The sequence below is a fragment of the Cygnus olor genome, chromosome 24 (assembly GCF_009769625.2).
Source record: "Cygnus olor isolate bCygOlo1 chromosome 24, bCygOlo1.pri.v2, whole genome shotgun sequence".
NCBI lineage: Eukaryota > Metazoa > Chordata > Aves > Anseriformes > Anatidae > Cygnus > Cygnus olor.
In genome coordinates this window covers 1,862,930-1,886,487 of record NC_049192.1, presented here as the reverse complement: position 1 = coordinate 1,886,487, position 23,558 = coordinate 1,862,930, and the positions used below count along the sequence as shown (strand labels likewise).

The 23,558-nt window shown below is 53.5% G+C and overlaps 1 protein-coding gene across 2 annotated transcripts in view; it reads right to left on the bottom strand.

Annotated features, from left to right (window-relative positions):
- Positions 1-23,558, bottom strand: part of PLXNA2 (plexin A2) — a 160,975-nt gene that overhangs the window by 6,835 nt on the left and 130,582 nt on the right. For both annotated transcript variants that reach the window (XM_040535550.1, XM_040535551.1), the window contains exons 16-31: positions 23,376-23,543; positions 22,101-22,194; positions 20,951-21,190; positions 20,416-20,559; positions 19,064-19,298; positions 17,966-18,108; positions 16,363-16,631; positions 11,744-11,810; positions 10,901-11,047; positions 10,403-10,562; positions 10,134-10,237; positions 5,793-5,892; positions 3,543-3,733; positions 2,825-2,994; positions 862-1,074; positions 422-572 (exon numbers count right to left, since the gene is read on the bottom strand). In XM_040535550.1, the coding sequence (XP_040391484.1) occupies positions 422-572; positions 862-1,074; positions 2,825-2,994; positions 3,543-3,733; positions 5,793-5,892; positions 10,134-10,237; positions 10,403-10,562; positions 10,901-11,047; positions 11,744-11,810; positions 16,363-16,631; positions 17,966-18,108; positions 19,064-19,298; positions 20,416-20,559; positions 20,951-21,190; positions 22,101-22,194; positions 23,376-23,543 (2,596 nt within the window). The remainder of the gene's footprint in view (positions 1-421; positions 573-861; positions 1,075-2,824; positions 2,995-3,542; positions 3,734-5,792; positions 5,893-10,133; positions 10,238-10,402; positions 10,563-10,900; positions 11,048-11,743; positions 11,811-16,362; positions 16,632-17,965; positions 18,109-19,063; positions 19,299-20,415; positions 20,560-20,950; positions 21,191-22,100; positions 22,195-23,375; positions 23,544-23,558) is intronic.

Here is a 23,558-nt window from a genome sequence, read left to right as displayed (position 1 = left end):
TTTCAAGTGATGCATTCATTAAAGGCACTCAGGCTGCCAGGGAATCTTTGCAAATAGGAGCCTGCACCACTGCACCGGGGGATTTGTATTGTGCTGTTCCCAAAAAACAGGGATGTTTCTGGGGGGGGTCACTGGGCCATGATGATTTTCCACTGCATTTAGGAGCGAGCTGCACTCGGCGTGTGCCGAGGCTGAGGAATTCAGCTGCTCACACAGTGTTTGAGCTCTCAGCTCTCCTGGGAAGCACCCTACAGAGCAGGACCCGAACCTGGCTGTGCAGGATCAGAGCAGATGCAGGCAGCAGCAGCACAAGAAGCGGCCGTGCTGCACCAAGGGTGATCTGGGACGAAGCAGGAGCTGTGCTCCATGCGTGGAGGTGGCCAGCAAGGGGACCGGCACGGCGCTGCCCGCGGGCACCCACCTCCTCGCTGTACTTGCTGACGTAGGAGTAGATCTCGTTGAGCGCGCTCAGCATGTTGAACTCGGCGGAGTGCAGGCGCGACTGCTCGGCGAGGTAGGCGTTCATGTCCTGGTCGCTGATGGCCGGCAGCTTGGCGATGTCTGCGTAATACCTGCGGGGGCGAAAGGCGAGGGGCCCGTGAGGAACACGGAGGGTTAAAATGCCCCTCTTCTCCTTGAGACTCAGACTGTGGGGAAGGGGATGTCAGTTTGCTTTATGCCTACATCTAGCAAAATGGGATCCCGGGCTGTGGCTGAGCACCGAAAATAAGAGCAGCAATGCTAGGAGCCGTGCCACCAGCTCGCTGCAGGAGCCACTGGTGCTGCAGCACTTGCCATCGAGAGCAGAGGCAGCCTGCAGGTCCTGGGGCAGAAGCTCAGCAGGACCGTGCCACCACTGACCTCTCCACCCAGCTCTTGTAGCTGGGGATGTCCTTGGCGTACAGCAGCTTGTTGGAGGGGGAGTCCTTGCCCAGGCGGTGCTCGGAGGTGGAGCAGGAGTCCATGAAGGTCTGAGCCACGACGGAGAGGCAGGCGTCTGTGATGCTGCCCTTGTGGATGTCAAACACGAACTGGGGGTTTTTGATGACGTTCACCCAGAACCGCAGAGGGAGGCTGCGGGGAAATCAAGAAACAAAAGCGAACGTTAAAGCAAAGGCTGGGAACGGGCCCTTCCTGCGCTGTGTGTTCCCACAGAGAACCTGGGACAGGTTCATGCTGCTGCGTGCCCCATGTCTGATCCTTCAGCAGCAAGGTGAAGAAGGCAAGAGCTGGGCAAGCAGTGCTGAGGGTGCAATGCCTGCACCAGGGCTGTGCTGAGCAGCTCCAGAGGTGCTGGGCTGAGCAGCTCCACAAGGGCTCGCTGGAGGGGGTGGCCCTGGTATGGGGCACCTCCGTGTCCCCGTGCCCCCCAGCCACTGCCCGGCCGCTCGCCGTCCATCCCCTGCGAGCAGGGCAGCAGGCTTCAGAGGCTCCGTCCCCAAATCCCGAGGCCTTTGCAATCAAAGGGGAATTATTATTCCTTTTTTCTTTGGCTGTATAGCGGGATCAAACAACCAGCTGCTGCTTTCTATTACCTTTCAAGTCTCGGTTCTCTCCAACCAGCTAGCTGCACCGAAGGCTTCAGCATTAACTCTTGCTGCGCTGCAGGCCAGCAGCTGCATCCCCTGCAATGCCAGCTCCAGACCCCCATTTCTCCAGCTCTGCCTTACAAACTGCAATTTGCTTTGACCTGCTCGAGCAGCCTAAGCCTCTCCCAATTCTCCAGTGAAATTCCCTTTCTGGGAATGCCGCGTGCCCCATTCCCCGTACAGCCCCAGGGCTGCCAGGGTGCTGCCCTGCGTGCTGCAGCATCCTCTGGAGGATTGGAGCCCCCGCATCGCCGCTTGGGCTTAACCTGCCCCGGGTGCCCCCAGCACCACAAGCAGCATCCAGCCTGCGGAGGGCATGGTGAGAGCCGAGCAGAGTGCCCAGCACAACTGCTAGCTCGCAGACCGAATTTTCCCCCGGCCCCTGTGCAGAGGAAGGGCCGGGGTTTGTGCAGCCCGATGGCCCTGGCACAGGGACCTCCGCCGCTCGGCGCTTTCTTTTTTACTGCTTTAAGAAGTCTCATCTCTACTTGTGATTCAAGCGTTTTTATCCTAATAACTCCTTCTTCTAAGGCTTTCAATAAATTGTTTTTAGCTTCCCACTGCCTTAGCAGGGAATCCGGCTTTTGCAGACGTGGTGATTAGAGGCTTTTAAAACCACGCGGGACTTGGGGGAAAATACAAAATCTTCAGGGAGCAGCCATTTGTTGTGCTTTTTTTCCTCCCTCTCGCAGAGGTAAATTTCTAACCCACAGAGCTTTTAATCCTAAAATAATGGCAGAGGCAGAGATGTAATAGCTCCATTGTTTGGAGAAGGCTGAGCCCTCGCTGCTGTCGGCAGGGGCTGCGTGTGGGGCTGACCCCCTCCTGCCCCCTGCTCCTGCCCCCTGCTCCTGCAGCTGCCCCAAGCTGGGGCAGGGACCCCCAGAGCCCCCTTGCAGGCCGGCTCTGCACACCCCACCATCACCAATGTCATCGGTGCGGGCAGACCTGACCTCTGCAGCGGGCTTGGAGACGGTCTCGGGGTTTAGCACAGCACTGGGGTTTCCACCTGTGCGTGCACGGGGTGGGGGCGGGATCCTGGATCAACACCCACTGCCCCATCAGTATGGGGCACCAGGGTAGCGGGGGGGGCGAAGCGTGAGCATGGCTCCGTGCTACATTCCACGTCCTGGGGCTATGGAGCTGGGTTGCCCCCAGCCCTTCCTGCAGCTCTCCCCCATCTCTGATTTTTTTCCCCAGCTTGGCCGCCCTCCCACCCCCTCCTCCGTTCTCACCAGTTGCTCTTCCACGTGTGCCGCACATCTGTGTCGTGGATGCCGTGCTTATCTGCTTGCTCATCCAGGAAATCGAACATGTACTTGATGGCCAGCGGGAGCGCGCTGCCGCGGTGCACGGTGCTGAACAGCGTCTCAAACAAGTCGTCCACAAATTTCTGCAGCGTACCCTAAATGGAGCAGCAGCCAGCAAGGTGAAGGAGGGATGGAGGTACACGTGTGCTCTGCACAGCCCCACAAAGTGCAGCCACAGATCCCAGGTCCCGCAGGAACAAGCAAGGTCAGGAGCTTTGCAAACACTGCCCATGCTGCAGGAGGACTGGGGGCTGCAGCTACCCAGGGCTGAGCTTCCTCTCTACTTCTAGCAGAAAACAATTCTTTTGCTTTCAAAATCATATCCGTGTCATCCACAGTGATGAACATACAGTGAAATGAAGGAAAATTATGGCAAAAAAAAAACAGTTAAGTATCTACAGGTACTGCTGTCCATAAAACTCTTCATATTTTAATACCATATAGAAGAACGAACTATGCAGCAATCATGGTGAGCATGAGTCTATTTCTGTTGCTGCTCCAGGAGCCACCCAACCCCTGGGGCGTTACAGGGACAGTCCCCACCTTGGTGCTGAGCGTCACTAGTGACTGCACAGCACCCTCACAAGGGCCCGGACAGACCTGCCCGTGTGTTTCCCAAGCAAATTTAGCACACGGCAGTTACCTTAGTAGCTAGTAGCCTGGTCAGGTAGATCTCAGACACCATCTTGCTGCCCCGGTCCCCTTCCTTCTGGTCTCCATGGTCGTGGTTTTTGACCAAATGCCAGACTTTGACGCCGCTCTCCAGGTCCGGGGTGATCATGGGGGCCCGGGAGCGCAGGCTGTCGGGGCTGCCGGTGTACCTGAAGGTGGAGTCTGAGCAGTGGGAGGAGAGGTCAGCCACATTCAGAGAACATGCCTCCTTTCATTTCCCTGCCTCGTCTTGGTGATGCCACTGTGCTCGTTCATGCCCAAATCATCTGCTCTGATTTTTTTGCAGGGCAGTGGAATGCAACACCACACAGACACCCACAAAATGGGAGCGTGTGCCAAAACAGACGGCGTACTTAGAAATGATACACCTTGGTCTTCACCCAACACAGAGCCCCCAGCCTCGAGCCTTTCCCTTTTTGCACTCAGATGGGGGAACCTCTCCCTCTTCATTCACACCCTTCACTTACATGACCACGGCACGACAGGTCCCTGCAGGATGCCTCTGTGTGCCCCAGCTCACGCACATCAACCCTGTGCCCCAACACCTGCACCATCCCAGTCCCCGTACCAGTGTACGTAAATAATAACAAGCTGCCAGCCCTGCTGCCCAGCGGGCAAAAGGAGCTCCAAGTGCAGGAGCCAAAGGGTTCTTCCAATTGCACAGACACCATGTGGGGACATGAGATATATTTAACTTCCCAAGCAACGCGTGCCCTGGATCCCATCCACGGCCTCTTCAAGCCAAAACATGGCTCAGAGAAGCCAACACCTAGCGTGCCTTGCTCATTTTCTTCCCCTCACTACGTTTCTTTGTTCTCCAGGAACCTCATGTGTTTTCTCAAATTTAGCCTTCCGATTTGCTTCTTACCCTTCTCAGCAAGAGGAAGGAGATCAATCATAAATCAGCCGAGGGAAGTACGCAAGTCATTACAAAACTAGCTAGATTTTCATCCCTGATTAGGGCTTAGATAAATGAGTACTCCAACTGATATAATTAAGGAGACAGACAGGGGGATGGCTAGGAAAGCATCTACTAATTCTATTTTTAAGCATAGCTCTGTACTGATATATCATGGGGAAAGTAAATAAGTATCTCATTGAAATTCTGTCGGCACAATTAAAAGTATTAATCTTAACGTGAGCGATGATTCATACTGGTGGTTCGCAAAGGCTTTTGCATCTGGCATAGATCAATGAGCACTGAAGACTCCTGTTGTGTCACCCGGGCTCGGCTTTTCCTTCACCTGAAGGGCAGGGGCACGGGGCACAGCAAGAAATGCCTTTTCTCCCATCCACAGAGCCCGGCGTGGCTTTTACCTAAGGAATCCTGCCACAAGGAGGGCTCCTCGGGAAGAATTGCTTTGGGAGCTACGAGCAAGAGGAGAGGGGTCTGTCAGGAGCCCACTCGTCTGTAAAACACTCCGTACAACGAAAGATAATGAAAGATCAGTGCACTAGAGATTTTGCCACTGCTGCCTTTTATGGAAGTATATGATTACTCTGATTGTGGATTTAGTGCTATAAATGCACACCTGGCACCTAACGGACTCATTTATTCAGGCTGGGGAGCCTTTAGGGACCATCTGCAAAGTGCCTAGCAGTGCTATTATGCAAATACCGAATTCCCAGGTGCACGCCGAGTTAAGACTGCTGTTACCCGTTTTTGACCCATTAGCTAAGAATCCAGGATCCTCCACTTAGAGGAGAAATAGATGAAGGAGTTGGGTTGTTCTCGTGCAGCCCTGCTCCCATGGGGGTGCACAAGGCTGCTTTCCTGCAGCAGCAGCCAGGAGGTGCCTTGCAGCATCTGGCCCCGCCGAGCCAAAAGCCTTTCCCTGGCCCTTTCCAGACCCACATTCCCAAAGGCTGCTCACGCGGTGCTTGGCATTTCCTCTTCCCACCTCTCAGGTCTTTTTTGCTGTTCAGCTCACAGACGCAAAAGCCTTTGCAAAAAATCAGTAGCCAAGCACCCTTTTCTGTTTGGCACGTGAACGTAATGTCATTTTAGACAGCGTGCCGTGGTCATCTGGTGGAAGCTGCTGCTTTTTTCCACCTAATTCCCTTCAGGTGCTGCCCTCCTACAACAAAGGCAGCTTCAATCCCAGCTCACCCAGATACATCCTCAATCAGGACATGAGCTGGCCCCACGGCTTTCAGTGGCAGAGCAGCACCCAGCCACCTCCTGCGAGTCTTCACCCCCCAGCACGCGGCTGCTTCTTACCGTATCTGCTAATGGACGTGCGGGATATACTGGCAGAGGCAGGAATGTTGTATGAGGAGGTCTGCTTGGGAACAAGAGCCACGACTGAGCGGTCCGATACCTGGGGAGGAGACAGAGGGGGAGACATCAGCAAGAGCTGCTTTCTGCACTGGGTGCTTATCTGCAAATGCAGCCAAGAGAAATCCTCAGGGCCCAGGCTTGGCAAGGAGCCGATGACCTGGTGCTTGGGTCCTTGGTCAGGGGAAAGAGCCCTTGGCCTTCCCAAGGGGAGAGGTGCTCCTCATCCAGCCAAGCTCTGCGCTGGGTCAGGAGCAGCTTAATGGCAAGGGACTGAAGGAAAGGAGTGTAAATCAAAAGACATATTGAAGATGGTTTGGGTTGCTCTGATTTAAGATTACATTTTATCCAATAAAAATGAGAATCTCAAGAATTGTTGTGATCCAATTAAAGTAACAATGCAGAGGGAATAAAACAGCTATAATAACGTTATGGACCATAAAACATTCCTATTAAACCATTTTTTATTTTAACAATTTTTATGAACTTTAAAAGTTTGATTTACAGCCTGGCACGTCATAAAGCCATCTTTCAAGGGTATTAAATTGTCTGTCCCTCTGCTGCACCAGAGAAGGAATTAAATGCTGGGAAGTCAAACTATAAATGAGCATTAGTGCTAACAAGGTTTTGTTATAGCAGACTTTAGTAGCCATGTTTAATTTTACCCTCCCTATAAATCTAATAGGCACTGGATGTTTTTTTAGCTTATTTATGATAATTAGGGATCCACAGGTTGCCAGGGGCCTTTTGGCTGTGACCTCTGTGCTGCAGTGTCCCGAGGGGACAGGAGCTGCTGGGGGGCTGCGACCTGCATCCAGCACCTCCCTCAGCACCAGCACACACAGCATGGAGCCGCACAGCCAGCTCGCTCTCTTCCAGGCTCTGCGGTCCGCTAAGATGAAAGGTTTCATGCAAATGTAAGTTGTTATTATTGCTAGTGATAGTGGAAATAATAGCACTTGTGTTTCACAGCACAAAAGTGAGATATTCCTAAGCAAAACACTTCAAACACCTCTGTTATTTCCTCCTTTGCTCCTGCCTCACTTCATCCAATTTATTAAGTCAATGGAAGAAGCGATCAGCGGTGATATTATTTTCCTAGGCTGTTATTAGCTGCCACTTCAGCTCAGTTTCACGACGGGCGAAGCTGAGCGCTGGCGCTGGGTGCTGCAGCTTCACCGGAGCCACACAGACCTGGGCGAGAGGCGTTAGAAACTGCACACACATCAAGAGCTCTCACTCTCTAAATTTTGGGTCGAATGGCTCTCGTCAGCTAAAAAGTACCAGTGTACAAATTAGCATCAGATGTAAGATGCATTCCTTCCCCATCTCACTCTGCTGTTGCCACACTTCCGTAAAGCCCAGGAGACGCCTGAGAAGCTGGCTGGCTGGTTTACAACTTTATAAATATTCTGATTCTTCTACCAGCTGGAAAAGCACTGCACAAAACACCTTAAAGAGAAAAAAAATGAAAACAGGGCCGGGGGGAGCCGCGGTCTGGCAGCGCCGACACCTCCCCGTGACCTAGGCCAGCGAGGACACAGCCCGAGCAGCTTCATGGCCGCCGCCAGATCCTGGCTCTCGTTTTCTGCACAAATCTTCCCTCTCTGCTTCTAATTTTTCATTTAAAATAGTTTTCTAATCTCTCAGCCCTTCCAGGCTCCCAGTGGCTGACAGGTATTCATGCTCTGCTGCCTCCCAGTTAACCCTGCACGAGCCGCTGTAAATCATTTGATATTGGATTCAGTGCCTCGTTTTCCCTGAGTAAAGCCACGCGGGGTGAGACTCTCCCATGGAGTTTAATAGGCATGAAACCAAAAGGACACCACACAAATGTAACACAATTCCTTACAACTTGGTTTTAAAAGCTCCAGAGATTTTAACAAAGCATTACAGCTATTTAACCTATACTTCTATTTTAAAAATGAAGAAATAAGCAGCAGGCATGCAGTTCTCCATATAATTCTCTAACGTGGTTCAAAAATGTTACAGAAAGGTGAATATTTCCTTTTAAATCTAACTTGGCTTTTGACAAGATTTACAATGAAAAATACATTTTATCCACTGTTGCAGACATATACTGTATTTATTCTGTATTTTTATCATCCTAAACATGTTCAAAACCTGACAGGCAGGTGTGGGGCTGCAAAACTGCCCCGGCCCTGGCAGAGCACGGCAAGCAGGAGGAAGGCTGCTTGGTGCTTGGCAGGGCAGGGCATGGTGCTGAGCCCTGAGGAGCTGCAGGACTCAGCACAGCAGCAGGATGGTGGGGACCAGGCGCTGCTGGTCCTTGCTTCAGCGTTTGCTCCGAGGCAGCAGTGCCTCCCCAAAACGCACATGGTTTTATCGGAGGAAATCATGTGCTGGGCATCTCCAGTGACTGTGTGCAAATCCACAGAGATCGCTTAAATCGGCAGATAAAGGTGTGTGACAAAGAGAAAGACACCCGGCTGAAAATAAGGACAGCTCTGAATGAAAGGGGGAGGTAGCTTTACAGAGCTAGATCTTATATTTATAGAAATCCAGAAATCATCTCGCCAGTCCTCCACAAGCTGGAGGAAATCTACACTTCATGTTTATGGCTGAACCACAGATGTTTCGTACGGATGGTTTCCCTTCCCTGCCTTCCTGCAGATCGCAGAATTCCCCCCGCGCTCCTTTGCCAGGCACTTTCTCTGTGTTTCGACAACCCTGGTTAAAGCGGTGAGAGCAGCGCCTGGGGCGCAGGTGATTTTATGCCCTCTTCTAAGCTGTGCCTCTGCCCAAAATATTTGTTTTACTGTGTAGTCCTGGAGCATCTGTATTTCTGATACCTAATAAAAACATTTATTACCCAAACAGAAAAAAATACTGGTAGAAATACAAAAAATCACTGCTGTTTGTTTTTGGCAAAAGCCCTGCCTTGACAAGATTTCTGTTGCAGCGCGGAGAACTTGGCTTCTTTTTATGGCTGCAACAGCTCCATTCGGGCTGCGCAGAGCTGTGGCCAGAGCCATGTGCAACTGCTACCTATTTAGATACTTGGCAGCAAACTTCCACTTTGTTCCAGAGCAAAACTGACATTCGAGTGGCAGGAATAGCTGCAGTGTCTTGAGTGCTGTCAGGATTTTGTTTATTTTAAGGGTAAACTTATGGCTCAGATTTCCCCCAGGCACCGAAGTGAAAATACTTGCTCCCCTAGCACCCAGCACACATCAGAGCAACATGAAATTCACTTGTGACTTCCTCAGATGACTTTTAAAGATCAAGGCACAATAAAATCTCCCTGCTTCCCTGCGTGTTGGTTAATCCCTTGCAACTGTCAGGTAGGAGAGGTTTTAAATACAATGCAATTCATCTGCACGACTCCCACGGCATTTTATGGTGATCTGCGTAATCCTTCGGGCTGCTTGGGGAAGCTGACCCTCGAGCAGCTTTTTTACAGGCACTCTGCATATTTATGCCACCCTGTGCCTCGCTCCCTGATGCTGTGGCTCCTGTCAATACTGGCTGGCGCTCAGCTTACACAGCGTGAGTCACACTGATGGACTCGCGATGGTGTATAAACAGGGAGGGATGCCAGATTAAATACTGAACACTGCTGCGTAGTTAGTGATGGACAGTACTAGGTTACCAGTCCCAATTAATGCAGTTATCCTCTGCTGCAGCCAGCCTTGGAGGAAAAGCCTCTGATTCCTTTCTCAGACTTCCCCAGCTCTGCCTGTACCTCTCTGGACACCTCGCACAGCCTAAGCAGTCCTTTCTCACCGCCACGCTTCTCTCCAGGGTGCTTGTGCTGCAAAAGCTAAGGATGGCAAAAATTTCTTAGCTCACCTTGGCCAACACAAAATAGAGCATCCTCACTGCCTAGCTTGGTTTTATATGGCTTCAGTGGCAAAACTCCTGGGACTTGGCTCAGAACTAGGTCTGGGACTTGGAAGGAGGGCACAAACTCCTCTTCCTCCCCCGGCTGCTCTCCTGCTTGTCCCACTCCATGCCATCCCCGCCCGGCCCTGCGGCTCCAGCAGCAGCAGCTCAGCCCTCTCCCAGCTCTGTCTATCTCGCCAGCACGGCTGGCGGTTTTAATTTAGACAATTTTCACCTCTGCTAGTTTCTTTAAGATCCATGTCAAGGTTGCTTTCCTGTCTAATGCAGAAGCACATTGAAGCAGTCAGGTTTATCATACAAATGTGACCTCCCCGCCTGCCTCAGTAGGCGAGACACTTGGAAAATTAAATTTCTGCTTTTCTTTCTCCTTCCTCCTGGCAGCTTCCTGGAAGCCACCTGCTAGGGCTGCTTTCTCACCTGATAATGCATCAGGGTGTTCAGGCGCTTCCAGTCTCCTTCTATCTTGGTGGTGATGTCTTCATCCTGCAGGACCACCCGCGCTATCCGGCCCTGCCGCCACTCTGCAAGAGGCAAAAGCCACGCAGTCAGCGAGGGGAAGGGCACCCACGGGCTCGATCTGCTCTGATACCAACATCTGCCCAACCGCTGGGCAGCGAAACCCACTGAGGACCACTGCTAACACCCCCCACCCGACCCACCCCCTCCAGCATGTGGGGGGCTCCTACCCAAGTCCATGTCAACAGCTCTCGGTCTCTGGGAGTAGGGGACATTCTTGTACACGGCATCGAGGATCTTCTCTTTGACCTGAGTGATGGTATCACAGTTCAGCACCTTCACAGGGATCTCTGGGCTGTTCTCGTTGTCTGGGTTCACGCAGTTCAGGATCTGGAAAGGAAGGGGAACCACACCATTCTCTGAGGGGCTTCAGACCAGAGTCCAGCAGTCCTCCCTTTGCTACAGGGAAGCTAATGGTCGATGCACGGGGAGATAAAATGCTCCCCTCCAACCCTGCCTTTCAAAACCATAGCTCGGGCTGCTGGGACATAGCTCAGCTAGGGACACTGCTGCCTCGGGCCTGGGTCTGGCAGCACGAGGCCTTCCTGCACGGGCACCACCGCTGCTTCACGGCAGTGCCCCCTCCACTGGCCCACGGGCCAGAAGGGCTCACGTCCAAGTGGGGAGGACAGAAGCAATTTATGGCAACATCCCCAGGGATCACTCACCAGAGTCTTGTACTCGATTTGCTGCCGGATCAGTTTGTCCTCACTGAGGGAGTAGCGGGCCTCCCCCGTGATGGCGTCGATCGGGCCCTTCTCCATCTGCTGCTTGATGGCACAGTAGAGCATGAAGAGCGGCTCCCCGGCACACTCCTACCAACGAGACAGACAGCAAAACTAACACGGAGGTGAAGGTGCATCTCCTCCAGGGCCACTGGCCACAGACTGACTTTGAACATGACTGATTTCAGCAGAGGCACGGTCCCATTGCCTTAATCGCTAGCATGTGTGCAATCCAGGCTCAGCCCCCGGCAGCTCCTGGAGAGGGCGGCCAAAACCGCGAGCTCCGCTGCTTGTTGGGTGTGTTGTCCTTGGCTTGGGAGCTCTGCTGAGTCTGTATGGCTGTAAAGTGGGGATCTGAGATCTTGATCTCGTCGTTCATCCTCATAAAGTCAATTCTGGGGGGGTTTCCGAAACCAAAAATAAAGTTAAAAAATATGAAAGCCAGGCATGGAGGTGTAAGTGAGAATTGCCCCTAAGTACTAACGAGGTGCAAGCCCTCAAGAGGGAACAGTTTGGGGTACTCTAGAGAATACAGCCAGGTGACACGAGGTGTAACCAAAACCAGGGAACATCAAACAGAAGAGCAGAAAACCTTCTCCCAAGGAGAGCCTTTAAACAGTGCTCAGGGGAAGCAGTGGAAAATCCATTTCATGAGGCATTTTCAGGTAACTTCCCTCAAAGCTGCCTTGCTGTGTCATTTCACTTGGAGGAGCTGCAAGCCCAGCTCCAGCCCATGTGGGTGGGACGGCAGAGCAGCAGTGGGGGCCCAGCTCCATCCCTCCTTACCTTGAGGAACTTGTGGAGGAGGAAGGCGAACCAATTCGTCAGCATCTTCTCGGCCACCGACTCTGTCCTAGGGGAGCCAGGAGGAGATGCATGTTACGGACAAAGTCAAACCATGTCTCCCTTCGCAAGCCAGCCTCAGGAAGTGGGAACAGCCAGAGATGGGAGCGGACGAGCATCCTCTCTCCTGCTCCCCGCACCAGTGGGCACAGCTCACAGCACCACCGCCAGCCTGGCATGGCTCCCGATGCAGGCAGGCAGCAGGATGAGGCCAGCCCAGCCAGCGCTGTCCACATGCGCCCAGCTGACAGCCCATCACAGCCCTGATGGTGATGGGGAGCCTGGTGACACTCGGCTCCTCGCACGTGGTGCAAATTACAGCCTGGCGCAGTAAATCACTGGGATTTGCAGCGGTGGCTGGCAATCAGGGACAGCAGAGTGACAATGGCAGGAAAATTGCAGCTTTCTCCCCAGTCCCACCCAGCATCCTCTCCCCACATTGTGCCCGAGATTATTTCTAATTTAAATACAATGCCTCCTAATGATAGTTTTTAATGCTGGCTCTGCATGACCGGGGGGGTACTTTCCTTAAAGTGCCACGGTGCCTTTTCCTGGGACAGGACAGGCTGGCTGTGCTGGTGGCAGGACATCTCGTGGCCCACACCTGAGCTCCTGGTGCCATTCCTGCAAACTGCCCGTGGGACACCGTGCCCCCAGCCTGCCGAGCACACAGGCTGCCCTGCACGAGGGTGGTGCAATGCTGCAGCAGCCACGGCAAAGCATGGGGTCCTGCCGGTCCCAGTCCTGCTCCTGACCCATTTTCTCTGTTCTTCCCCAGCTGCTCTGTTGACTTGAATTAGGGACTGCTTCTCGGTATGTATTTATACAGCATCCAGCGTGTTTGGAGATGATGGCATTTAATGGAAAAAAACAGGGTTTGATCACAAAGTCAAGCGGATCAAGTATAAACGGGAACCACAGATTTCAGCAAACAAAAGCTGACTCCAGCCTGCAAAAAATAAAAAAACCCAACCCGGGGGTTACGTTATCTATCATCTCCTAGGATCACAACATCTGCCAGAAATTTGTGAAAATGTCTGCAGATCCCCAAAGAATTTGAGCTTGAATTGATTAACTGCCTAAAAACTCATCCTACAAACTGACACGTGCATGGTTCACCTATTTAAAACGTTTCCAGCACCCAATTAAGGAGGAGAACCACGAGCACGCTGCCGTGGCTGCGCCAGCCAGCCACAAGCCACAGAAAATGAAGAGTTGCTGCCACAGCCATGTTAAAGAATAGGAGAAAAATGCAGAAAATGAAAACATATTGTCTGGGAGAGTGGTACCCCCGTGGCTGGCCGTTACCTTCTGCTTCTTTGTCAGAAATAAAAAATCATCTGAATGGAGCAGCAAAGAAGGAAGCAGCTCCAAAGCTTTCCACTCCCACTTCTCCTCACCTTCGAGTGCTGAATCTCACTCTCACCTCGACATTGAGAGACTTCTGCAGTGCAACAGCTCCAGGGACTGCCACCAATTAAGAAATTAATCATCACTGTCCTATGCCAGCTGAGGAGAGGGGCTGCTCAGAGCCTTCAGCGCTGCTGGCCGCAGCAGGCTCCTTGCAAACACATCCCCTGTTCTTACTGCCCCTGGCCTCCCGTGGCACAGCAAGACTTTTCGGCCTGAGCTGGGCCCAGCTGAGCTGTCCCCAGCCCCTGGCAGGAGCCACCTCTGCCCTGCACAGCGGGCAGGGGGCTGCCGAGCTTTGTGCTGCCACCCCAGCAGGCACCGCCTGCACGCTGCGGCCAGGCTGCTGCCTGCAACGCCGTTTGAATCTGCCTCTAAAAATAAAATATAAGCTCCTGAAGATTAACGCGGCAGGGGACAATCCCTAGGCTTGGAGAAAGCCCATCTCAGACTGACCACAGAACAAGGGCAAAGCACGCTCCGGCGAGGACTTTCCACGGGGGGTCCGATGCCAGCATCCAAAGGCCGGGCTGCTCCCCTGACCCGCTGAGGCACTGGGAATGAAGCAAAACTAAACAAAAGGAGCTGAGAGAACCCCAAAATAAATATGTATCTTATTAATTTTCCCTGCTTTATCTAGGTCTCCCAACCACTGCCTGCTCTCTGTGCCAGGAACCACAGCAGTTATTTGATTTAATATCAACTTTTTTTGCTGTCTCCCCCGAGGGGCAGCAGCGGAGGAAAGAGAGGGGAAAAACAAAGAAGAAAGAGAGGAAGAATGGAGCGCTGATTAGCAACTGCTGCCACCAGAGAGCTCAAAAAAATAAAAATAAGCAGCGTCTCACTCCGTGGCTGTTCACTCACGACCAGCTCGGAGCAAAACGCAACAGCAGCGCTTTGCTGGGTCCTGCCCCTGCTGCTGCTGTGGGGAAGGGGCACTCGCAGCATGGGAGCGGGGGTCCTGCTGCTGCTGTCATCAAGAGGCAGCCAAACAGGACGCGATTTTCACCACCTGGGGTCTGCTATCTCAGTCCCACGGCCACTTGGTCAGTAAGGGCTGAGTGCCTGCATCCCACGTACCCGCTGAAAACCACAAACCTCGGCACCGGGGTCAAGCTCAGCCCTCACCCCACAAGTCATAATTGAAACAGCAGACCATGTCATCATTTCTAGAACAAGAAATGGCTCCAGCTTAGCAGGGAGATGGCTGCTGATTTACTGCTCTGCTCTCCCCCTGGGCCACGGATGATCTTTCGGAGCAGCGGGTGCATGTAGGGCTGGGTGTGCAGACGCACAGAGGGAGGGGTGTGTGTGTGTGTGTGTGTGTGCACCACCTGCCAGCAGGAGCGGGGAGCACGACCGCAGCTCCTCCAGCAGCCCAGCTCGCCTGGCTGGCACCGGGAGCTCGGTGTCACGGGGAAGAGTGTCACAGATGAAATGCCCCAGCGAGGCCCCTCATAAAGAAGTGACAGGAGTTTTGTCACCACATGGTGATACCAAGACAGGAGATAGAGCAGAGCCATGTTGTAAATACACACAGCAGGCACACCATGGGGCGGCAGGTAGCGTGGGGCGCTGTCCCCCATCCCCTGGGTGCTCCAGAAGCCCCTGGGGACTTTGTGCAGCAGCGGGCACAGAGCAGGATTCCTGTCCCCATGCAGACACCTCCCTTCACAGCCCACTTGTAATCTCTGACACTCAGAACCCACTTGACACCAGTGCTCACAGCAGACGAGCAGCAGCATGGGGCTGTCCCTGCAGGGCTGCTCCATGGGCGGTGTGTACCCAGCTCTGCCCCCACGAGCTCCTGCTGGCACCACACTGCCAGCGCCACCACCACATCAAGCCTGGCTTCTCCTCCTCTCACCCATTTTAAAGCAGCAGAACATTTGCTCCTGGCTCAACTCCTCTCCTGGGTGGTTCTGGGACACCAGACCCGAACCCTTCTCACATCAGAGCTGTGTCTGTCATTGTTCCCTGGCCTCTGACCTCCCAGCACAAGGAGAACGCCACACACGAGCTCTGGCCGGTCATGGCATGCTGCCTCGCCAGCCAGAGCGGGCAGGGCTCTGATCGCCAGCCTCATGCTCCTGGAGCACGGCAGAGTCATTATTGCTGGCTGAGGCAGAAGGCGCCTTCCCAGCGACTCGTCAAACCACGGGGGAAATTAAGACGGCTTCTTTCTCTGAGATGAGTTATTGCCTCCGCAAACACAGCCAGATTTAAAGCAATTTCCTGTCAAGCATATTCATTATGGCTGGAGGAATCCCTGAAATTTTCCTGGAGCTGTGAAATCCTTCCCTTCCCTCGCCTGCCCGCCCCAGCAAGATGCCAGAGGAGCTGCAGTCGGCAGCACGGACAGGATCCAGCAGGACACGGGATGGCAGCAGCTCATGACACAGAGAACAGGGAGCTGCCTTCTCATGGCCTAGCCTATAGGCTCATCCAGCCTCTATTTATAAAACCTTTTTCCTCTTTTCTTTCTGACATTTCCCTGCATGACCTTGGGTTAGTTGCCTAACCCATGCTCGAGCTCCTTTCCCCAGCTGTGAAACACAAATGGCCCTGCTGCACCCAGCCTGGGAGCTGGGAGGATAAACCCCCCTTTTTATTTAAAAACAAAAATAAAAAAAAAAAGACATGGGGTGAGGGTCACGGAGGTGCCTGGGCTGCAGAGGAGAGGTGGGGACACAGAGCTGGGACAGCCTGCCTTTCCCTGGAGGCACAGGGACAATACCCAGCACTGCCGACCTGATGGGTTTGTTCTTCCAAACCAGGTTTTTAACGATCTGCTCACAATGAGAACACCCCGGCTGATGGGAGACAGGAGCCCTCAGAACCGTACAGACACCTAACAAAGCAGGCTCTTGTCCTTAAAAACCTGAAGCCTGGTGCAAAGGCTGCAGATGCTGCATCTCGATCCCTCCAGACACAGAGCTGCCTCCTCCTCCTCCTGCCTGCATGCACAGGGTGCTGCTTGGTGTGGCGGTGACAGCAAGCCCCACTTTTTGTGCACCTCAGCTCCCTGCCATGATGGGACAGCCCCACATCCGATGGGGCCGGCAGTGGGAGCGAAACCCCCGGGCAGAGCTCGGGGTTCCCTTGTGCCGCGCCGCCCTCCCACGGCCCCGGCCCCTCCGGCCCCGCGCTACCTGCGCAGCAGCAGCTTGGGGTGGTTCTTGTTCTCCAGGTTCTTCTCGATGAGGTCGGAGAGCAGCTGCTTCAGCACGTCGGTGGCGTACTCCAGCCTGCCCTGCAGCCCCGTCATGATGAGCGAGGCCACGTTGCCGCGGTCGCGCATGGAGAAGCTGCGCTGCAGCTCCAGCGTCCGGATGAAGGTGAGCAGGAAGACTTTGTTGTTGATCAGCTGGGCAAAGAGCTTCAGCGCCTTCTCCACACTCTGCTGCCCATTCCCTTGGACCTGCGGTGGAAGAGAGCACCCATCAGGAGGGCAAGGGACCGGAGGGGACCACGTGCACAGCACAGCCCCGAGTTCTCCAACTGTGGTCCACCACGAGACTGGCACAGGACAACGGAGCCCATTAGTTTCAGATCAAGGCATGGGGACCAGCAGCATCCCCCAAGAGCAGGGTGATGACAGCAGAACTGATGCTGCTGTTCCTGTCCAGGATGGAGCAAACACTGCCACAGGGACACCACTCCGTGCCCCACAGCCCCGCTGGTGCTGCCATGGGGACCGGGGGTCGTGTGGCTGGTTTAGCCCTGGGCGCACAAGAAACACCCCAGCTCTGCCTCTCAGCACCCCAAATGTGGTCTGCACAGTTAGCCAGCGCTAACATCGCCCTTCCTGCGCTCCCCGAGCACTCCAGCACATCTTCATCGCTGCTCCGAGCACTCTGCCTGCCATAAAGCTGCTGCTTTGAGGCTAACGGCCCTATAAATGATGTACGATTTAGCTTGTTCTGCACAAAAAGTGACACTCTTATAAGTAAATTAAATACCAATTTAGACTATTGCTTTATTATGGGACAAGTATAAAAAATTAATTGAGGCTTTCAGCCAGCTCCAGACTGGAGTAATTCATTACGAATGGAAATGATGAACAGCGTTAAGCAACTCTTTACCAAACATCTTGGAGACTTATGTATTGGTTTTACTGACGTTACGTAATTAAGCAACTGTGTAATTGGCAACACATTTATCACTTTTGCAGTTCTGTTTTTCATGAGTAAAACAAATAAGAAGCATTCATATTTGTTTGCTAGCTCATCAACTTATTTGGCGACCAAAGCAGCAAAGGAAACGCGTGGGACCGGGACACTCGGGGTGCGGGAGCGCGGCTGGGGATGCCGGCTCGATGGCAGCAACTGCTCCGCGCTGGGAAGGAATCTAATCTGATGCACAAATATTAATTAGCCCTCGTGTGAGCGCACTGAGCACTCAGGCACCTCAGTAAAGCCCTTCAAGAGAGGAGCAAGGTGCTGACGGCACAGCCAGAGGCCGGCCAGGCGCTTGCCCTCCTGTGGGCACACTGCGAACAGCAGCAGAAGGCGGCTCTGGGGAAGGAGCGCTTTGAAGGACACCAGGAATTCCCTGGCCTGCTTTGCTGCTGGCCTACAGCAATATACAAACCGAGAAAAGAAAACCAAAGCAGCACTGGGAAAGAGGAAGCAAGCAGCGTGCGATGGAGATACAGCACCAGGTTCTTCGTTAAAATGAGCTCGGGGCTCAGCCTGCTAATAACTCCAGGGCCTCTACCAAGACTCGGCATGGAGGGCACTGCCCGTCCGTTACCTCCAGCTCCCGCAGGACGGGATGGTCCTCGATGCCAGGAAAAAGGACCCGCATGGCATACGTCCGATAGTCGAGGTAGGGGATGCCGGAGCGATCCAGGTCGCTGGTTAACTCGTTGATGTCTGTCTGCAGCTCTGCAAAGGCTGTTGGGGAGAACACAAAGAGCAGCACGGTCAGACACAAGCTCGGGGAACCAAGGCTGCGGGGCAGAGTCTTGGGGCGGGCTGCCTGCCCCCACACAAGCAGTGGATGCCGAGCAGACCTTGCCAGTAGCTCAGGCAGACCCTCACCCTCGGAGAATCGCCCTCAGCAGCCGAGAGCACAGGCTGCAGAGAACAGACACTGAGAACAAAAGATGCTTATTCATTTGTATGCGGTTCACACCTGTGTACACACACCTAAAACACCTTTAAAGGCTGCAGATAGAAATGAGGATCTATTTTCGTAACTTGGTGCCTCCCTTATTTTCTGTCCTCCTCCTCCTCCTCCTCCACCACCAGTTACCAAAAGAATCAAATCTGATGCAGATCAAATCCAAGCAGAAACTGCCTGCTGCAGGGGTCAGGAAGGAATTTATTCCTCCTCTCGTGACATGACCTCAACGTGGATATTATGGCCGTACGCGTGCCCTAGCAGTTCATTCTCCAAAGCACAAAACGTTGGCCCAGGAGGGTCTACATGCCCAGCCAGGCTGTGTCCATGACAAACCTGTGGGCTCTCCTGAATATAACTCCTGCTTTGTCTCACACTTTCAAGGCTACCCTTTTAAAATCAGCCGAACAAATCCAATGCACCTATCGATACATCCAGAGGTCACACTATGAAATTTGCAGCTTTCTATTTATTTGTCTTTGATCCACTAAGTGCCTTTCCAGATGGATTCGGCAATTCACAGGGATGTACGACATGACAAATGGTTTCTGTCCCAGCCCTACAGTTACCCCTGTAACATCGGGTGGCTGGGATGTGGTGAGGGCCAGGGCAGGGGACCCAATGCACGGGGAGGGACCGGTCCCCATGGGGCTGAGCAAAGGGAGGGGAAGGGCTGCAGGGGTGAGGGAGGGCTGACATCCAGGCACGGGGCAGCACGGTACTGACCCTCCTTGCACTCCAGGGCCACCCGGGACTCCAGATTGTCCATCTGCATCTGCAGCCTCTTGAGGGTCAGGTCGTTCTCCCGGGACTTGCGCTTGTAGGCGATGAGCACGATGATGACGATGATGAGAAGCAGGCTGCCGCCGGCCGCGATGCTGACGATGGCCGGCAAGGTGAGGAGGCTGTCGGAGCTGATGCTCACTGAGCCAGGGGAGAAGACGATGCCACCAACGCGCACCTACAAAGCACAGCGGGGGTGAGCAGAGATTTCTGCTGGAGTGTTATCCTGTCCCAAAGCCCCTCTCTCCTGGCCCCAGACGCCCTACAGATGCCTAGGGAAGAGGCACTGCACTGCCTTGGCCAGCGCAGCGCTGGTCACCATCAGAAACAAAGGGTTCAACTCCTGTGAACGCAGGGAGGCTTCGAGTCATGATAAATGTGCCAGCCCTCCGCTATCAGGGCTTTGTTCTTTTTATCTGATGGCTCCATTTGACTTTCATTTTACAGCTTTCAGGCCCCTTTTGTAACCCGTGGACATTAGCAACCCGGTGACAATTGCCCTGACAAGAACCCCGAGCAAATGGGGAGGAAGGAAAGAGGAGAGGGGAAGAGACACGGGCAAATGCACCGAGGCTGACGAGGCTGACGGCGGCGCCGGCTTTTCTTGGCCGCGCCCGGGCCACAGATGCGAGCAGCTCCCGGCCAGGTTGCGCTGCTGTGCATCACGCTGTGATAATATGAATATGGTTTGGATGCTGAACTTCAAGAGAAATAAATCACAATTACAATCTCATTTGGGCTCTGCTCAAGCATTTCGGCAGCTGCGTGCTTGGTCTGCGAGCGGATGAGGGAAAGCAGCAGTGCCCAAAACCAAAGCGAAGGCACTGACTGTCAGCCTGGACGGGGCTGCTGATCCAGGCAGTCCGGTGTTGAGACACTGCTGGCTCTTTCTACCTCAGGAAAAGCCAAAACCTTCTGTCTATCCCCTTGGCAAAGCGAGCCTGGCTATGAGGACTGACAAAATGCTTCCCTGTCCTGCAGGAGGGGGAATTCAGCGCGCTGACACTCGCCTCGCCATTCCTGCAGGGAGAGTGAGCAACACCAGGGAAAGGATGGAAACTGGTGCTGAACGCTGTACTTATTTATTGCTTCTGGAAGGCTCTGACAGCGGGCAGCGAGTCTCAAGGAGGCAATAAGATGTTTCCACATCAATATTTTAAGCTTCCAATTAGCCATAAAGATCTAAAATCCTACTGGTCCTTGGACAGGGAACTTAACTTGGTACCTGAGCAGGTCAGAGAGGAGGAGGAGGAGGCAGGGAAGAAGTGCTGCCAAGTGGAGCGGCCGGTCCCTACCGTCACTTTGTGCTGTCCAGTGAGGTTCGGAGGCTCGCACAGCAGCTGGGTCTCAGAGACAGTGACGGCGCAGGGCGTCTCTCCGATCAGCACGGTGTAGTTGAGCTTTGCTCCCCCGGGAGCAGGCGGGCACAGGTTTTTGCCCTGGCAACAGAGGTGGAGAAGACTTTACAGAGATGCGGTGCGTTTCTCTGGTTGTCATTACTTGCACAAATGCTGGGGCTCCTCCGGGTGTTTCCAATTCTCCAAAGGGGGACAAAACTCCTCCCTCACCCCCTGCTTTCTAGGTCCCCTTAGCAGAAGCTCTGTTTCCTCCTGGAGATGATAGGGTTTTCACACAGCCATTGCATGTAGAGCTGCAACAGCTTTACTGATCCAACTATATGGGACAGGACCTGGGTTTTACCTTACAAAGCTGTGTTGGTAAGAGCTATAGGGTGTGCACAGATATGAAACTATTTTGCCCCCCATTTTGCTCTGCAGGGCTTGAGTAAGCCACCGACAGCATCCCGCCAGGCTTGCAGAGGTCTCTTACCTTCAGGATGATGGGCGACCCCGGCTTCTGCTCCAGCACCCCAGTGGGGCTCAGGAGCTCAAACGTAGGGTTGGGGTAGTAGATGAACTTGGTGTCGTTGTAGACCAGCAGGGACTGCACGTTGTTAAAGATGAAGCCGAACTCATCAGGCCGCTCGACGGCGTCCAGGCCGGGTCGGTGCTCGGGGGCCAGGGCGGGCGCGAGGCACGCCAGCGCCGTGGCATTCACAGCCTTGCAGACCTGTGCAAAAAGACAAAATGCTTTTTTGGGACCTGTGAGCAGCAGCAGCGAAAAACTCATCCCTGTGCTGGCGAGTTCTGACTTGCACAGTGATGTTCTCCGTCCTTAAATGCTCCCTGAAAACTCTGGTGGATTCAAGCTTTGCTAGAAATATGTCATCCAGGCTCAATACTTTACGCCCGTAGTTTGGGGGAATTTGCTTCCCTTCCAGCCAGCACAGGCACGGGTGCAGAGATAGAGAGAGCTTCAAAGTGAGAGATGTTTTAAGGCAGCTGGAGGATTGCATACCCGATCACTTGCTCTTTTCCTTTCCCGTTGCATCCTTGTGGGCAATGCCAGCTTTGAAGCAGACCCTTAATGAATACCTGGCCTCTGCTACAAATTGGTGATTAGAGGCAGTTCCCTGGTGCTGGGGGAGAGAGGAATGATCCCCTGGCAGCCCATGGTGGAGGTAGCAGGGAGGTCAGCTCCTGCCGGGCTGAGGACACCTGCGGCTCCTCCAGCCCTGGGAGCAGGGAGCTGACGATTTATGAGACTCTCGCCTTCCAGAGCAGCAAGGGCCCAACTCGAAGTGGAAGATTTAATTTCGCTCAATTCTGTGTCTTCGGAATTATTTTTGTAACACTGTAACTGCTACTGCTAACAACAAAATTAGATGTTTTTAAAAAGAGCTCAGAAGAAAAAGGTCTTTGGGGGAAGGGAGAAAGTGAATAGGAAAAGACTGCTAACTGATTTGCCCTTTCCAAGATAATACAGAAAGATCACAGCGTAGAAGCAGTATTTTTCAGTTTTACCGGGTCAAAATAATTTCCAAGTGTACTGGAGGTACAATTCTTGTCTGTAACGTACAAGAACAAGGGGTCCCGCTGTGTGGCTCGGCACTGGGACGCAGCCCAGCAGCAGCACTTACGTTGATGGACTCCTTGCCGTTGTGCTTGACTCGGATCCGTGGCTCCTGGATGACGTCTAGGTTGGAGCCTGTGACGGTCAGAGGCGTGTGCCCGCTGCGGAGAACCGGGAGACAGGCGGTTAGTGACCGGCAGGAGGATGGGGCCGGGGCTGTGCCTGGCAATGAGGATGCTTGCTGGTCTCAGAAAGATGCTTTCTGCAGATGTGGGAGCACCGGGTGACAATGGGGATGTGCAGCCCAGCCCGAGCGGCCGGGAGCAACGGCTCACAACTTAACGAGCCTGCCTCCTTCTGCAAGCCAGCACTGCAAGACAGCAGGACGAGAAATGGGACCAAAAAAATCAACTGAGCCGAGACTAACTAAGAACAATAAATTAGTCACAGCATTCAATGGCTTCCACAGCGATGTTTCCAAGGAATGTGGCAGCGCACGACAAATAGCATGGGTGGCGGGGGGACGGGCGCACGCTGCACCTGAGCAGCAGACACCACAAGTGTCTTCCCCTCCTGGCTTTTTCTTTTTTGTGTTCATTGCAGCAGCACAGCCCAAATTCACCCAAATCTCCAGCTCCTCTACGGCAGAGGCTGGCTGTTTTGTTCGGATCATCTCTCAGCAGTTCTGACAAGCCCATCAAACCCGCCTCACCCCAACCAAGAGGCAATCTTGAACTGGGGCTCAAAGCAAACATCTCACAGAGCCTGCTGCGAGATACTTCCTTCTTTCATGGGTAATTTTAAAAAATAATTGGAATTTGAGATGAACGGCTGTGTTACATCCCTCGTGAGCACAGCCATTAAAGCAGTGCCAGGGGACGAGCAGAGCCCAGGGTTTTTAGCAGCAACCACGTCACAGCGACGTGACAGCGCCTGCCACCGTTCCTGGCAGTCAATCTTGGATAAACAGTGCGTTTTGATTAGCATCAGCTTTTTCCTTTCTCGGTGGCTGCTGGTTTTGTTTTATCCCACAACTACAAAAAGAAGCCTTTAATGAGCAATTGTGCACTTCTTCAGCAGATGGAAGTGTTCTTGGGGCTTTATTCGTGCTCCCAGAGTCTCGGTGTGGGCTGCTATTGCTGTAACTGCCTTGGCAATTACGACTTTAGTAACTCCGGACCTGATTTTCAGTAAATGCGAGTGCTGCAGACGTCTAGCACTGATGAATGCAGGACCTTGGACGGACCGTGTAATTCCCAACTGTCCTTCTTTCACCCTCACCCAGAGGAGACCACCAGACCAGGCGAGGTCGCTCTGTGACCTGCTGCCAGAGCTCTGTTACCTGGCGATGCTCCACTCGGGTTCGATGTGCTGCACCTTCGGGTCATCGATGTACTCAAACAGCAAGGTCTGCTCCAGCTGGGCCCGGTCGACGCTCACGGAGACGTGGACGGGCCCCAGGCCATGGGCTGACGGGGCCGACATGCACACGATCTCGTTCGTGGACCGCCTGCGCAGGAGAGGA